At 52.0% G+C, this 13,956-nt stretch overlaps 1 protein-coding gene across 2 annotated transcripts in view; it reads left to right on the forward strand.

The window, feature by feature from the left end:
• Positions 1–13,956, forward strand: part of ZC3H18 (zinc finger CCCH-type containing 18) — a 43,034-nt gene that overhangs the window by 21,130 nt on the left and 7,948 nt on the right. For both annotated transcript variants that reach the window (XM_082289857.1, XM_082289858.1), the window contains 5 exons: positions 7,704–7,904; positions 9,032–9,157; positions 10,529–10,630; positions 12,860–13,003; positions 13,609–13,761. In XM_082289857.1, coding sequence (XP_082145983.1) covers positions 7,704–7,904; positions 9,032–9,157; positions 10,529–10,630; positions 12,860–13,003; positions 13,609–13,761 — 726 coding nt within the window. The remainder of the gene's footprint in view (positions 1–7,703; positions 7,905–9,031; positions 9,158–10,528; positions 10,631–12,859; positions 13,004–13,608; positions 13,762–13,956) is intronic.

Below are 13,956 nucleotides of genomic sequence, written 5' to 3' on the forward strand. Positions count from 1 at the left end.
GCAGTGCAAGATGTTCTGACCCTTAGCTGGGAGCAAGGGCTCTGCACACTGGAATAATTTGCTTTAATCCTTTCTGTTGTTGCCACAGGCCTTGATCCCACTGGCAGCTGAGGGAATCTGGTTGTTCCAGGAGCTCATGAAGCAACCCAGCGTCGTGGGGCCTGTTGGTGGCTGTATTCCCAAAGCACTGAGGGAAATTCAGGAGTTCATTCCTGAGGGGCAGCGCTGCTACTGATGTCCCTGTGACCAGGGACAGCACCCAGGGAGTGGCTGGAGCTGGGCCAGGGCAGGATCAGGTTGGAGATCAGGGAAAGGCTCTTCCCCCAGAGGGTGCTGGGCACTGCCCAGGCTCCCCAGGGAATGGGCACAGCCCCGAGGCTGCCAGAGCTCCAGGAGCGTTTGGACAGCGCTGCCAGGGATGCCCAGGGTGGGGTTGTTGGGGTGTCTGTGCAGGGCCAGGGCTTGGATTGATGGTCCTGTGGGTCCCTTCCAACTCAGGATATTCCAGGATTCTGAGTTGGACCCACCAGAGAGAGAAGGAACCTCAATTTTGCTGCCCCCTCAGCTGGGGTGGTGCTGGGTGTTGTTGACCAAGCAAGGAGGAAGAAGGTCCATGAGATGGGCATTGGTTTCTTTCCCACCTGGATTTCGTCTCCAGGGAATGCTGGAGGTTTCTGGTGAGGAGCAGCATGGCAAAATGAACCTTGGAGTGAGATGTTGTCATCTCCAGTTCTTGGAATTTGTCCTGATGTCTGAGCTAAACCTCTTCCCACACAGACCAGACGAGCTTCAAGCTGTGCCTGGGGAGGCTCAGGTTGGACATCAGGAGGAATTTTTTCATGGAAAAAGTGATTAGGCATTGGAATGGGTGCTCGGGGAGGTGGTGGAGTCCTCATCCCTGGAGGTGTCCCAAGGAAGGACTGGACATGGCACAAGGTGGGGATCAGTCACAGGTTGGACTCGATGATCTTGGAGCTCTTTTCCAACCTCAGTGATTCTGGGATTCTCATGATACAGACCCCAAGTTCCATGGAACAGCAGTGGCAGGTAGGATGAGGAGAAAGAGGGGGCTGTTGTCCTCAGAGATGTTCCCAGGAGGTGCCAGGAAGGAGCAGTGTCCTGAGGACCATGCTGTCATTATCGCACACACCGCACTTTCTTTGGAAGGAAGTTCCCTCCGTCAGGACTAAAACCTATAAATGGAGAGCACTTAGGCAGCCATTAAAAACCAAAATAACCCCGTGAGTGGGCACTCAGACAGCTGACAGCAAAGTCAGAAAGGGCAAATCACAAATCCTCGTAAAACCTTTCCAACAGGGAGCGTTGAGCTTCTTCCCAGCTGCTCCCGAGGCCTCACCTGGAGTGTGAGGTGCTGCAGATCCCGGGACAAAAGGTTACGTGATCCCACGGCCGTGCTCACCCTTGGGTTGTTTTCTCAGGCCGGTTCAAGTTGACTTTGTTAATCTCTGAGCACGTTAATGAGCAGGATAACCCAGGTCTGGAATCAGCGGGTGCAGGTTGTCCAGGGCCTGCGAGTCAGAAAGCGTTGGAATGAGCTCGATTTGATAAAGGAGTGGAAAAAAAGGGAATGCAAATGGAGTGATTCACGGTGGTGTGTGTGCCACAAAGCAACTGAATTGGGTTTTTTTGGAAGAATCTCTAATTTTAGATGTTCCTGGGTTGTTGTTTCTCTCCTGAGAGCTTCTGATGGTCTCCCAGTGCTGCCAGCTGGATTTGTTCCCTATTTTTTGGGTGTAGAGGTTCTGAATGAAAGCAGCTGTCAGTCAGTTTTTGGGGGCTTAGTGATGGCATCTCACCCTACTGCACAAAGATGGGGTGGGAGGATGGTGGGTTTGGGTTCCTCTTGGTTTTCCCTGTGGAAATCTCAGTTATTTCCTAGAAGAAATCCTTCGTTTGTTCCCGTTTGTCCTGCCACAGGAGGAAGAACAGGCAGGGCAGACAACCATGTGCTCTTCCTGGTTTTGGAGTTGGGCATTGGTAGAATGCCCTGATCTAGTCCTGTATCCATGAAAATTTAGTGAAGGTGGGAAAAGGAGCCTCCATCCAGGGGCATGGGTTTGCTCTCCAGCTGTCTGCACCTCCCTGGGAGGCTTCTTGGAGTGCAGGGAATTAATGGAAGCAAGTGTTGGGTTTCCCAGGCTGAGATGGGTTTTATCTGCTCCTGCTGGAGCTGCACCTTTGCTCCTGCACACTCCAGGTGTCCCAGGACTGCTCAGAGGAGCAATTCCCTTCCTTTCACATACAGAGCTTACCCTGTGCTGCTCCAAGGTTCTTTGGAATCCCAATCCAGTGCCCTGCGTGGAAGCTCTGCTGCGATAAACACGATAACAACTTGTTTACATCCCCGTTTTTCGTGGTGCAGCTGCCAGCCAGAGCGATGGAACCTGCTTAGACAGCTTTGCTTTCATTTCTGCTCCCAGCTCTTTTGGGAAGTTGTTGATAAGAACAGCTCTGCTCTGGAGCCAGACTGGGAGAGCTGGGAGCGTTCAGCTTGGGGAAGGGAGGGCTCCAGGGAGACCTTGGAGCCCCTTCAAGTGCCTAAAGGAGCTCCAGGAGAGCTGGAGAGGGACTGGGGACAAGGGATGGAGGGATAGGACACAGGGAATGGCTTCCCACTGCCAGATTAGATGGGATATTGGGAAAGAATGCTTCCCTTTGAGGATGGAGGTTGCCCAGAGAAACTGTGGCTGCCCCTGAATCCTTGGAAGTGTCCAAGGCTGGGTTGGATGCGACTTGGAGCAGCCTGGGATAGTGGAAGGTGTCCCATGGCAGGGACTGGATGAGCTTTAATGTCCCTTCCTCCAGACCATTCCGTGATTCCATGATAATGAAATCTGTGAATCAAACCAAACTTTCCAAGTTCTCCACAAAACATTCCTGCTGAGTGCAGTTTCTGCTGGTCCTTACGGTTCTTGAGCTGCTGCCTCCACTTCCCCAGCAGCAGCAGCAGAGTTTCGTAACCCCAGATCAAGATGAAGGGCACTGAGTGACTCAGGTGTGGATCTCAAGGAATGTGATTTTCTTTGGCATTTCAGAGATGGAATTACTGGGAGATCCCCCAGCCTGGATTTTAGGGAAACAAGGCAATTCCAGGGCAGGATCACTGGCACATTCCAGGCAGGATCGCTGCCTCCTGCTCATGGAGAGGAGGCTCTCCAGGCCTCAAATGCTCAGCCCTTAGGGGAGATGCTGTCTCAGATAGCTTTATCTCCCTGCTGGGATGATTTCATCCTGGAGGTTCAGATTGTATCTCCACTCTTTCATTTCCAAGCCTCTCCCCATCAGGCTTTGAAGAAATCCTTCCTTTTTTTTTTTTTTCCCTTTTTTTTTTTTCCCAAGCTGACTGATAACTCAGCTTCAGATGGAAACAGCTTGAGAAAAGCATTTTCCCTGCTGATGTTTCACCAAGATCAGTGGGCAGCAGCTCCAAGGGCCAGCATTCCTTGTCCTGGACGCACACAGTTGCCTTTCCAGAGCTGTTGTCCCTCTCCATTACTCCAAGACAGGAAAAATCCCTGCATGCTTGCACTCTGCTGGAATTTATTTTGCAGCAATTCCAGGTCCCTTCACAACTGCCTTGGCACATGGCTCCAGTCATTCCTCGAGTCCACTTCCTCTGGAAAATTCCACTGCCGCTGCAGGAAAAGCGGCGCCGGCGCTGCTGACGCAATCGCAGCTTTCCTGCGAGAAATGCAAAGGCTGTTCAGTCATCCCTGGGCTTTCCTCCTGGAGAAAACAGAGCTGGAAGAGCAGCCCCGGAGCCAGGCTGGCGTCACTGCTGCCCGGGGGTGATAAGGTTTGGTTCCCTGTGGGAGCCGTGTCCCACGGGAGGGGGAAGGACACGGGAAGCGCTTTCCCCGGGAAGCTCATTTTGCCCTCCAAGATTAGAAATGCTTTGGCAGCATTTGCATAATACATGAGGAGAACTGGAGTTGGGCAGCTCCTTTTTTTTCCCCCCTCTCCAAAGTTTTGTTGGACTCGGTGATGTGCTTCAGCCGGGGTTTTTTTGGGAGCCGGGTTTATTTGGGAGCTGGGCGCGTGCGTGGGCTGACCCACGCCGGGGTGCTGCCAGCTGGAGCTGCCTCTGCTCCTCCTCTCCCTGCCAAAGCCTCACTTTTCCTCTTGATTGCTGTCGTTAGATTCCAGCCAAATGGGCATCAGCACGTTCCTTCTGGAGGGAGACAGCTTTTAGTTGTTTTAAGGGTAAAATTGCCTTTGGAAGCTGCTGCCGGAGTGATCCTTGAGGATCAGGCTGGAAATTCAGGTGCTTCTGGTCACTCTTGTCTTGTCTCTTCTTCCCTCTAATTTATTTTTTTTAAACCTTGTGGAATAGACTTAGGAGTTAATTCTGAAATACTTCAAATGTTTCCTAAAAACAGGAATTTGGTGAAAAAGATTGGGATGAACACGAGAGTTCTCTGGCAGTCTCTGTGCTGAAGTGTGCGAGGTTTGCCAGCAGCCTGGGCAGCTGAGGATGAGCTCCCGAGCTGATCCCATGGCTCACCAGCCCTGGAATTCTTCCTTCCTTCCCTCCTTTTCACCGTGGCTCAGCCCCTCCTGAAGGCAGGTTGGACTCACTGAGCCAGCAGCAAACAGTTCTTATTTTTTAATTTATGGAAGTAAGGAGCTGGGAGCTCCACCAAGCACCAGATCCAGCACTAAATGACCTGGCTGGAAGAGTGAAAGCCAGGAGAAGTCCTCCCCTCCTCATGTCCCAGCTGTGGGATTTGTCCAGGCTGGGATTGGGATGTTCCTCTAGGGAGCTGCTGAGGATCTTGGCAGCTCCTCCAGCTCACTTTCCATTCTGCCTCCTGAATTCCACTGGAGAAGACGAGTCCAGCAGCATCAGATCCCAGGTTTAGGTTGAACGAGTTTCTTTGGTGATGCCACGCATTGGAAGCTCTGAGGAAAGGCTTTGAAAATGTCCTGACAGGAGCAGCATCTTCCTCATCTGCAGCATTTACTGCTGAGTCAAAAAGCCAAGCACACCCCAGAATGAGGCTTTCTGTTGTGGTTTTCCTGGGGAAAAACCTTTCCTCCAGAAAGTGACTTCATCCAGAGGGAATTGCATCAAACCAGGTAATAGGTGCAAGTAAATGAGATTTGCTTTCAGAGTCATCCCTGCTCCCAGCTGGCGCCCAAGCTCTGCAGTCCAGCTGGAGTTGTTCCAGCTCCCAGGATGTGCTGCTGGACGTGAATCTGAGTTGGTTTTAAGGGAGAATAAATCCTATAGGAGACTTTTCTTTCTGAAAACTGGTTCAGGAGGGAGCTGAGCCTGGAGAGGCGCGAGGGCATTCGTTAGTTCATGGATTCATGGAATATCATGAGCTGGAAGGGACACACAGGGATCATCAGCCCAATACTTGGCCCTGCCCAGGACACCCCAAAATCCCACCCTGAGCATTGTTCTGGAGCTCTGGCAGCCTCGGGGCCGTGCCCATTCCCTGGGGAACCTGGGCAGTGCCAGCACCCTCTGGGGGAAGGACCTTTCCCTGCTGTCCCACCTGAGCCACAGTTGTTGGCTTCCACATTTGTCGTCTCAGACACTGCAGGAGAAGCTTCTCCAGAGGTTTTATCCTGGATAAAGCTGCCTCTCAGCCCACCTGTGCCAGCAGAATATTCCCCCTGCCTCTCCCAGAGCATGCAGACTGTGATCCCATGGGAAGGGACGTTGGAGCAGGATATTTGGGCATTATCCATGAGCATCCTGACATGGTTTTCTCTCCTCCTTTCCTTGCTCTTTATCCTGCTGCTTCATGCAAGGTGTGGAGGCTTTTCCCAGTCTTCCCTTTCTTCCCTCTCTGCACTTGGTTGGTTTGAGGATATTCCAGAGGTTAAATTGGCAATTCCAAATGGATTTATAAACATCAGCTGGAAGGAGCCCTTGAGCCCAGCTTGGACTATTTAATGTTGTCAGGGTATAAAGAATAGGTCGAGTGTGTCTCAGCCCCCTGTTCTGAGTCGTGGTGTTCCTCCATGATGAAATACTCCTGGAATTGTGGCTGTAACTTGGAAAACTTGACCAATCCACTGCAGATAGCCTGTGCTGAGTTAAACAGTGTGTGTTGGAGCAGTGCTGGGAAAGGGGCAGGATGGAATGGAGCTGCTGGGGGATAAAGCTGAGCCATAACCCTGCCCGGGACCCCTTCCCGGGCACTCAGCGCTTCTGTGTTGGATGGAAGCGCCCAATTCTCCTCTCCTGGAGCTGGGGTGAGATTTGTCGGAGGGGTGAACATGAAAGGAGGGGTTTTCCTCTGAATATTCCAAGGGAGTTGTGGGACAAAGAGAAAAATTGCTTTCACATCAGTAGAGATAAGGAAAGAGTCAGATGCTGGATTTTTAGGTCAGCACATCCCAGTCCTGGATTCAGGAAGAGGAAGCTCTGCCAACAAGGAGGGGATGAGGCTTCTCAGGGAGGTGTGAAGCCTTCAAAGGGCAGGACAGGCTCCTAACCAAGAGCTTTCATTATCCTGGGGTTTGTTGAAGTGTCCCTGGAATTATTAGAAAACTTGGAGGTGGCTTTTTTATCTCAAAAAGGCAGAGGAAGTTGTGTGGGGAGTGGTTGCTTCAGTGGTGTGAGTAATGGGGTGGTACTGGCTGAACGCAGCGGGGAAGGGGCCTTTCCTTCCCCAGGTTCCCAGGAAACTCATTAGTTTGAGGAAAGGAATAACTGCATCATTGTCCTGCTAATTTGGTGAGTGCAAGAGACTTCAGAAAGCTTTAATCCCTCCCAAACTCTGCCTGAAACCCCAGGGAGAAGGTCAGAAGCAGGTAATCGAGGAGTTGAGTGCAGGCTGGAGTGAGGGCAAGGAAGAATTCCAAGTTAAATCACCTGGAGATAAGAGAGGTAATAAAGTCTCATCCTGGACTAGTTAAGGAGGTGTGTGGTGCAGCTGCTGAAAAGTTGGCCCTGAATTATTTTCAGAGGGTTGGAGAGGAGAAGGGAAAGGTGGGGAACAAAAAAAGGGGAAATGAAAGTAGGACCGTTACCAGGGAAGGGAGGAGATGGAGAGTGAAGCCTGGCTGGGCACCTCTGCGTGGATACCAGCAACAGCAGCACGTTTGGGGGTGTTTATAAACACCCAGAGGGTGACCCAGGGATGAACCAGCCTGCTTTGTGCCCAGGTGAGGAGGGAGCTGTCCCCTTTGGGAGGGTGAAAGGAAGGCACTGTGTCTTGGCCCGTGACAGCCCCACAGGATGTCCTGGCAGTGGAAACATGGCAGTAATCCAGGCTCAATGGGGACCCCTCTCCGCTGCACCAGGCTGGGCTTGCTCCAGCTCTGAGCTGGGCACAGGTGTAGGGATCACCAGGTTTCCCATTCCCCTCCCTCTTGCTTGTGTGCAGTCCTTGGAGGCCAGGAGCTGGGCCTGGAATCAGCCAGGAGCTCACAGAATTGTGGCTTTGTTGGTTTACAGAGCAGCACTGGTTCAGCACTGCTTCACAAACTGAGAGTTCTTCTAACACTTCCTCCCCGCAAAGTGGTGCTGGAATCCCACATGGGAGGTTAAGAGGGATTAATCTAAGGGATGAATTCTGGGATTTTTCCATGGCCCTGTGGATCTATTCATACATTTTATTACAATATATTTATCATTTCCAGTATTTTTTCCTTGTCCCTTGTGTATCATCCTTTATAACCCCCCCCAAAATCCAGCTGCTGACCTCTTCCTTGCTTTCCAGCCGCCAGCCCGAGCCACCAAAGAAGGACAAGGATGCCACGGCGCTGGGCAGTGCCCCATCCAAGCGGGCAGACGAGTGGAAGGACCCCTGGCGCCGATCCAAGTCTCCCAAAAAGAAACTGGGCGTGTCCGTGTCCCCCAGCCGGGCACGGAGGCGCCGGAAAACCTCGGCCTCGTCGGCGTCCGCTTCTGGCTCCTCGAGGTGAGGGGAAGGGGAGAGTCTGGCACATCCTGGAAGCGTGTCCTGGAATGGGATGGGGCTCCTTCGTGGCCAGGGATGGTGTTGAGGTGTTGGGACAGGTTGTGCAGAGAGGTTGTGGATTCTCCATCCCAGGCTGGAGCAAGCTGGGACACTGGAAGGGTGTCCCTGCTCTGTGGGACTGGATGATCCTTGAGGTCCCTTCCAATCCAAACCATTCCATGGTTTTATTTTTGGGGATGCAAAGACTTTGCTGCTCAGGAACACCTATGGACGCGCAGTGAGATGGAAGCCAAAGGGGGCAGGGAGCTGTGGGAGCTGTGCTGTGACCTGTTGGAGATTAGGAAAAGGAAATCCTTGGAAAAGCCACTTTTCCAGTGAATTAGAGCTGGATGCAGGCTGGGTGATAGCAACTCACCTAGGTAGAAACTGGCCTTAATGGGAGCAGAAAGAACTGGGAGCTGTAAGAATTGGATCCTGGTCACCCTGGGATGGATGGAGGGAGGAGTTGAGCTCAGTCCAGTAAGAGCAGGTTGACGCTACTGGGAGAACTGGGATTGTGGAGGTTCAACAGAGCCTTGGAGGGCTGGAAAGGGGCTTGGAAACCAACGGTGGAAAATAAGATAAAAAGCACCTTTCAGAAAGAAACTCCCTGAATCTGGGAGCCTCGAGGCACAGACTGGATCGATTTCCTTTAAATACTTGAACTTGAAGCTCCTGAAGGAGGGGGGGAAGTATCCAGGAGGAATGAGGAACACGTTCAATTGGAGATAGGCATCTAAAAGCCAGAGCCCTCCTGAAGCAGATTTTCCTGCTGGGATCACTGCACCCAGTCAGGTGATCTGTCAGGGTTTTGTCCAGTGAAAAGGCATGGAATATGTGGAAGCAGTTGCCAAAATGGATGGAAAATCAGTAATTAAAGAGAGGGAGGCTTATTGAAGGGTGCAAAGAGTAGCAACAGCAGGATCCTCCCTAGGAGAAAAAGGGGATCTGAGGAGAGGCTGCAGATCCTGACAGCTCCCTGAGGAGAAGGCACGTGGGGTTTGGGGCAGAACTTGGGAAGAACATCTTTGGAAACAAGACCTTGGGAGCTTTTCAAGAAGCTCTGAATTTTAATATTTCTCTTCCAGGTCCTCTTCTCGTTCATCCACCTACTCTGGGTCCGGCTCTTCCCGCTCGCGCTCCAGATCCTCCTCCTACAGCTCCTACTCCAGTCGCTCCTCCAGGCACAGCTCTTTCTCAGGCAGCAGGTCCAGGTAGTGGCTCCTGGGACTGGGAACCAATGGTGGAATGGTTTCCAAACGCTTCCTGACAGCTCCTTTTTGCTCCATTGAAATAAAGCACTCCAAGCACTTCCCTGAGTGAGGGAGGCTGTGGCTGTTGGATGAAGGAGATCCGTCAGCCACCCCCTCCTCTCTCTGGTGCTCCCACCCACAAGTGCAGGGCTGTTGTGGCTGGGCTCTTTGCTGTGCCTGTGGTAGATGAACATTCCCATCATTTGCATTTTCTGGCTGGAAGGAGTTCAGCAGCATCTCCTTTCCATGGCGCTGGAATTTCGATTTCGGGAGGCAAATCCCATTTCTTTATTAAAGCAGTTGTGTCTTGTGATAGTCCTGACATTTCAAAGTAGCACTCCAGTGTCCCATGCTGATTATTATTTATTCCTCTACAGCTTCCCTGCCCCTGCAGACAGTTTCCCAAGTCTGGAAAGTGGGAGACAGTGGGAGAACTAGCTCCTTAGATAGGCACCTCTTCAGAGCTGAAGCCATGCAGGTACCCAGAGCAGATCCCACAGGTGATGGAAAAACACGTGCTGTCACTTTGGGAGACTGCTTTCTCCTAGGAAAAGCTCAGCTGGGAGCTGATTCCATCTGGGAAGCAGAATGAGCTTCCCCCATGCAGCCCATGCCAGGCTCTGCTCCGTGAGGGCAGTGCCAGCGTGGGTGACACCCTTGGCTGCCTCTCGCTGGGGTGAGCAACACCCTCTGCCCAGCTGTTCCCCAGAAGAGCTGTCAGGCTGCTGAGGCACTGGGCTGCAACAGAGGCACTTCCAGTCTTGGCACTGGGGTGAATCACCCCAACCCCAGCACATGTTGTGCCTGCCAGGGGCTCAGGAAACAGCTCCTGCCCTTGATGGTTGCCTTTGGCATGCAGCATTAGTGCTTCTCCTCGTGTTCCAGGAATTACAGATCAGTATTAGGTTTAAGTGTATTTTTTGTGTCCTTCCCCCAAGTTTTTTGGGGTTTTGCTGCTGGTGAAAGGATGAGCTGCTCTGGGAGTTAACGGGACATAAAGTGATGAACGTGCAAGTCAAAATCCTACTTATTTTCCTGTGTATGCTCCCTAAGGACTGAATTCAGAGAGGATGGAGACAGCCTCAGGTGTTGCTGTGGGATAACTGGAGTGCCTCTTTTCCAGCTGATCCTATTTTTTCCTTTTGTTTTCTACTCTTCCCGCTGGTCTGATGGCAGAAGTTAAGTCTTGTTGCACAGAGTCCAAACATAACAGCAGGATAAGCTCGGGACAGGTTCCTGGGGAGGAGGGAATGGTGGCTGAACTCCCTGAGAGCCAGGAAAAGCTCCTGCAACCCCAGAGCCTGAGCTCAGTGATGTCTCCTTCCTTTCCAGGTCAAGGTCCTTCTCATCTTCTCCCTCTCCTTCTCCAACACCATCTCCTCACAAGCCACTGGCGAAGGCTAAAGGGGAATTGTTGCCACCTCCTGGGAAAGGGTAAGGATCCATCTTCCTCTGGATACCTCTGAACAGAGTCCATACGAGCCCCTCTGACCTTCAGGGGCCTTAAGCTGAAGGAATGCAGGGTTAGATGGGATATTGGGAAGGAATTCTTGGCTGTGAGCAGGGAGAGGCCCTGGCACAGAGTGCCCAGAGCAGCTGTGGCTGCCCCTGGATCCCTGGTTGGATGGGGCTTGGAGCAGCCTGGGATAGTGGAAGGTGTCCCATGGCAGGGAGTGGAACAGGATCTTTATGGTCCCTTCCCATCCAAACCATTCATGGATTCTAATCCTGGTTGAGAATTTAAGAAAGAAATGAAAGGTGCAGAATACATCCATTATTGAAGAGTTTTTAGCTTGGCAAATTTCATTAAATAATGACACTTTTACTTACTAAATCCAAGTTAAACTCTGCAAATATCCTTAAATATTACTGTATCCAAGTGTCTAAACACATCTGATTTACTGCTGAAACATTCAGTGTGTGCAGATACATTTGTATAATCTGAATATACGTAATAGGAGTTACAACAAAGTTCCAGTTCCTTCCTCTGCATCCACAGCCTTAGAATAAAGAAATGGTTCAGCTTCATCAACTTTTCACACTGGAGACGGATGAAAACAGGACTGGAGCTCTCTGCAGCTGGGTTTGGCTCATTCTGACAGCCCTGCTGCTCTTTTGAATTCCTGAAATTGCTATTTCACAAACCCCACGGTGGCAAATTACGGGGACGTTGGAGGGTGACACAACACCGTAGTGATGTCACCTCTTTTAAGCTGACCTGCAAATAAATGACACCATGGGAATCCCCCTGAATTCTCCAGAATTTAGGACAGTCCCCTTTGCCACACTTCTTGTCCCTTGTTATGCTGCCTTTTGGGGTTTTTTCCCCTCCACTCGGGGCTCAGCCCTCTGAGGCCCCTGCAGCGATGTCTGTGCTCCCTCCCGGTGCTGGTCTGGTGATGCCACAGCAGCCTGCCCCAGCACAGGGATTTTTGGCACTGGATGACATGCCATGGGCTTAATCCTGTGTTCTGCAGGGGATAACTGCAGATACTGAGCACGGGAGGAGGAGGAATTAACAGTGTGTGTGTGCAGACAGCACCTCCTCCCCAGTTAATAGGTGCGAAATCAATGCTGGGATGTTCCAGGGCCTGAAGGGAGCTGGAGAGGGGCTGTGGACAAGGGCCTGGAGGGGACAGGACACAGGGAATGGCTTCCCACTGCCCGAGGGCAGGGATGGATGGGATATTGGGGAGAAATCCTTCCCTGTGAGGGTGGTGAGGCCCTGGCACGGGGTGCCCAGAGCAGCTGGAGCTGCCCCTGGATCCCTGGCAGTGCCCAAGGCCAGGCTGGACGTTGGGGCTTGGAGCAGCCTGGGACCAGTGGAAGGTGTCCCTGCCCATGGCAGGGGGTGGAATATGCTCTTCGAGGTGTTTCCAACCCAAACCATTCCAGGATCATGAGTTGAGCAATGTCCAGCTGTCAGAGCAGGGCTGGAGTGCTCTGAGCCCCGAACTGGGCAGCACTGAGGAGCCAGAGCCATTCCCATCTCATGCAGTGAGTGTTGGATCACACAGTGGGGTTGCCACAGAGTTTTCCACAGGGAACACAAGCCAAGGGACAGATCCAAGGGATACTTGCACCCACAGGCTGTTTTGCACCCTCCTGATCTGGGTGCTGGAGTTAAAAAGAGAATTTTTGCATTAACTGTGTGCATTTCATTCTGAGGCCTGACTGGCAGATTTTAAGCAGCTGTAAGCATTTGGGATAAAAAATGATGGAATTAAATGGATAAGAAACAACGTTTCCACCCAGTCTGCTTCAGGAGTTAATTTACAAGTCAAATATCTCCACAATTGGCTGTTGTGTAGTAATTTGTCTCTGAAAAGATGAATTGATTGAGAATATGGGGAACAAATCCCTGTGGGGAAATCCGTGGTGTTTGTGTTTTGGGGGAACGGCCAAGGTTTGTAGCTACAGGAATCACATCAGGGCCAGGCTGGATGAGGCTTGGAGCAACCTGGGATAGTGGCAAGTGTCCCTGCCCGTGGTATGGAGTGGAGTGGGATGAGCTTTAAGGTCCCTTCCAGCTCAAACCATTCCAGGATCCCATAATCTCTAGAATATTAAACAACAGCAAACCTGGGCACATCATTTCTGAGGATGTCCGTGGTCTGTGCCCACCCCCTGGGATCACACCCCTGAAAATTGTCCTTTTTCCAGGGAGAAATCTGTGAAGAAACTCACTGCCCTCCCAGTCCCTCAGCCGCTCACGAAAGTCACGGCAGCAGCCCCGGAGCCAGCCAAGCCAGGGGATAATCGGGAAGCCAGGAGGAAGGAACGTCAGACAAGGACTCCACCCAGGAGGTGAGAGAGCTGGGGGGTGGAGTGAGGCTTGATCTCCTGCAAGATCCAGCAAATCCTGCGTTTCTTTCTCCTGGAAGATCCAGCAAATCCCAGAGTCCCGAGTGCCCGCGTTAAAGGAGAAATGCATCTCCTGGGGCAGGGAGGAAAGGGGAAGAGAGCTGGGGGAAATGTTCCTGGCTTGCCATGAGTGGCTCGTGCCTCTGGAGGCTGGGGGGAGGATGGAATAGGTGGAATATGGGAAATGTGCTAAAATCAGAGTGGGAGTGGGGAAAAAAAAGACATTTTTGAGAGCTGCTGGTTGTGGAGGTGGCACAGTGAGGAAAATGGAATGTGTGGGATCTGTTTGGTCCCACACAGATCTGATGTGGTGGAGGGTCAGCAGCTGACCCACACTGGCCACAGCGATACTGCCCACCACAGAACATCATTCCCAGGACATAAACTGGGAGAAGTGGTGGAAGGGGCCGATCACCCTTCAGGGAGGGCCGGGCATCAGTCAGGGGGTGCTGAGCAAATCTCTGCTTTCTCGTGGGATTTTCCCCCCCTCCCTCTCTCTCTTTCCCATTCCAATTCCCTTTCTGTGAGGGGTGTTTGCTGTCCTGCAGGAGGACCATCAGTGGCAGCATCAGTGGCAGTGCCAGCAGCTACAGCGGGTCCAGCTCCCGATCCAGGTCCTTGTCCCGGTCTCTCTCCAGATCTCATTCCAGATCATCCTCTGCCTCAGTCTCCCACTCTCCCTCTGGGTCCAGGAAATCCAGGTACAGCCCTGACCCTTCGTGACCTTTGTTTAACAGCAGAGACTGTGGCTGTTGTTCACTGGTTTGGTTTCTTGCACGGAAAACTCTCTGTAGCTGCAGCAACAGAAGCTGCGGGTGCCTGGGAGGTGGGACAAGACTGGATCCCAACTCCTGAATTGTGGTGGGAATGCAGTGTTGAAGAGGGCATGGAGAGAT

This window comes from Coloeus monedula, assembly GCF_965178545.1.
Source record: "Coloeus monedula genome assembly, chromosome: 13".
NCBI lineage: Eukaryota > Metazoa > Chordata > Aves > Passeriformes > Corvidae > Coloeus > Coloeus monedula.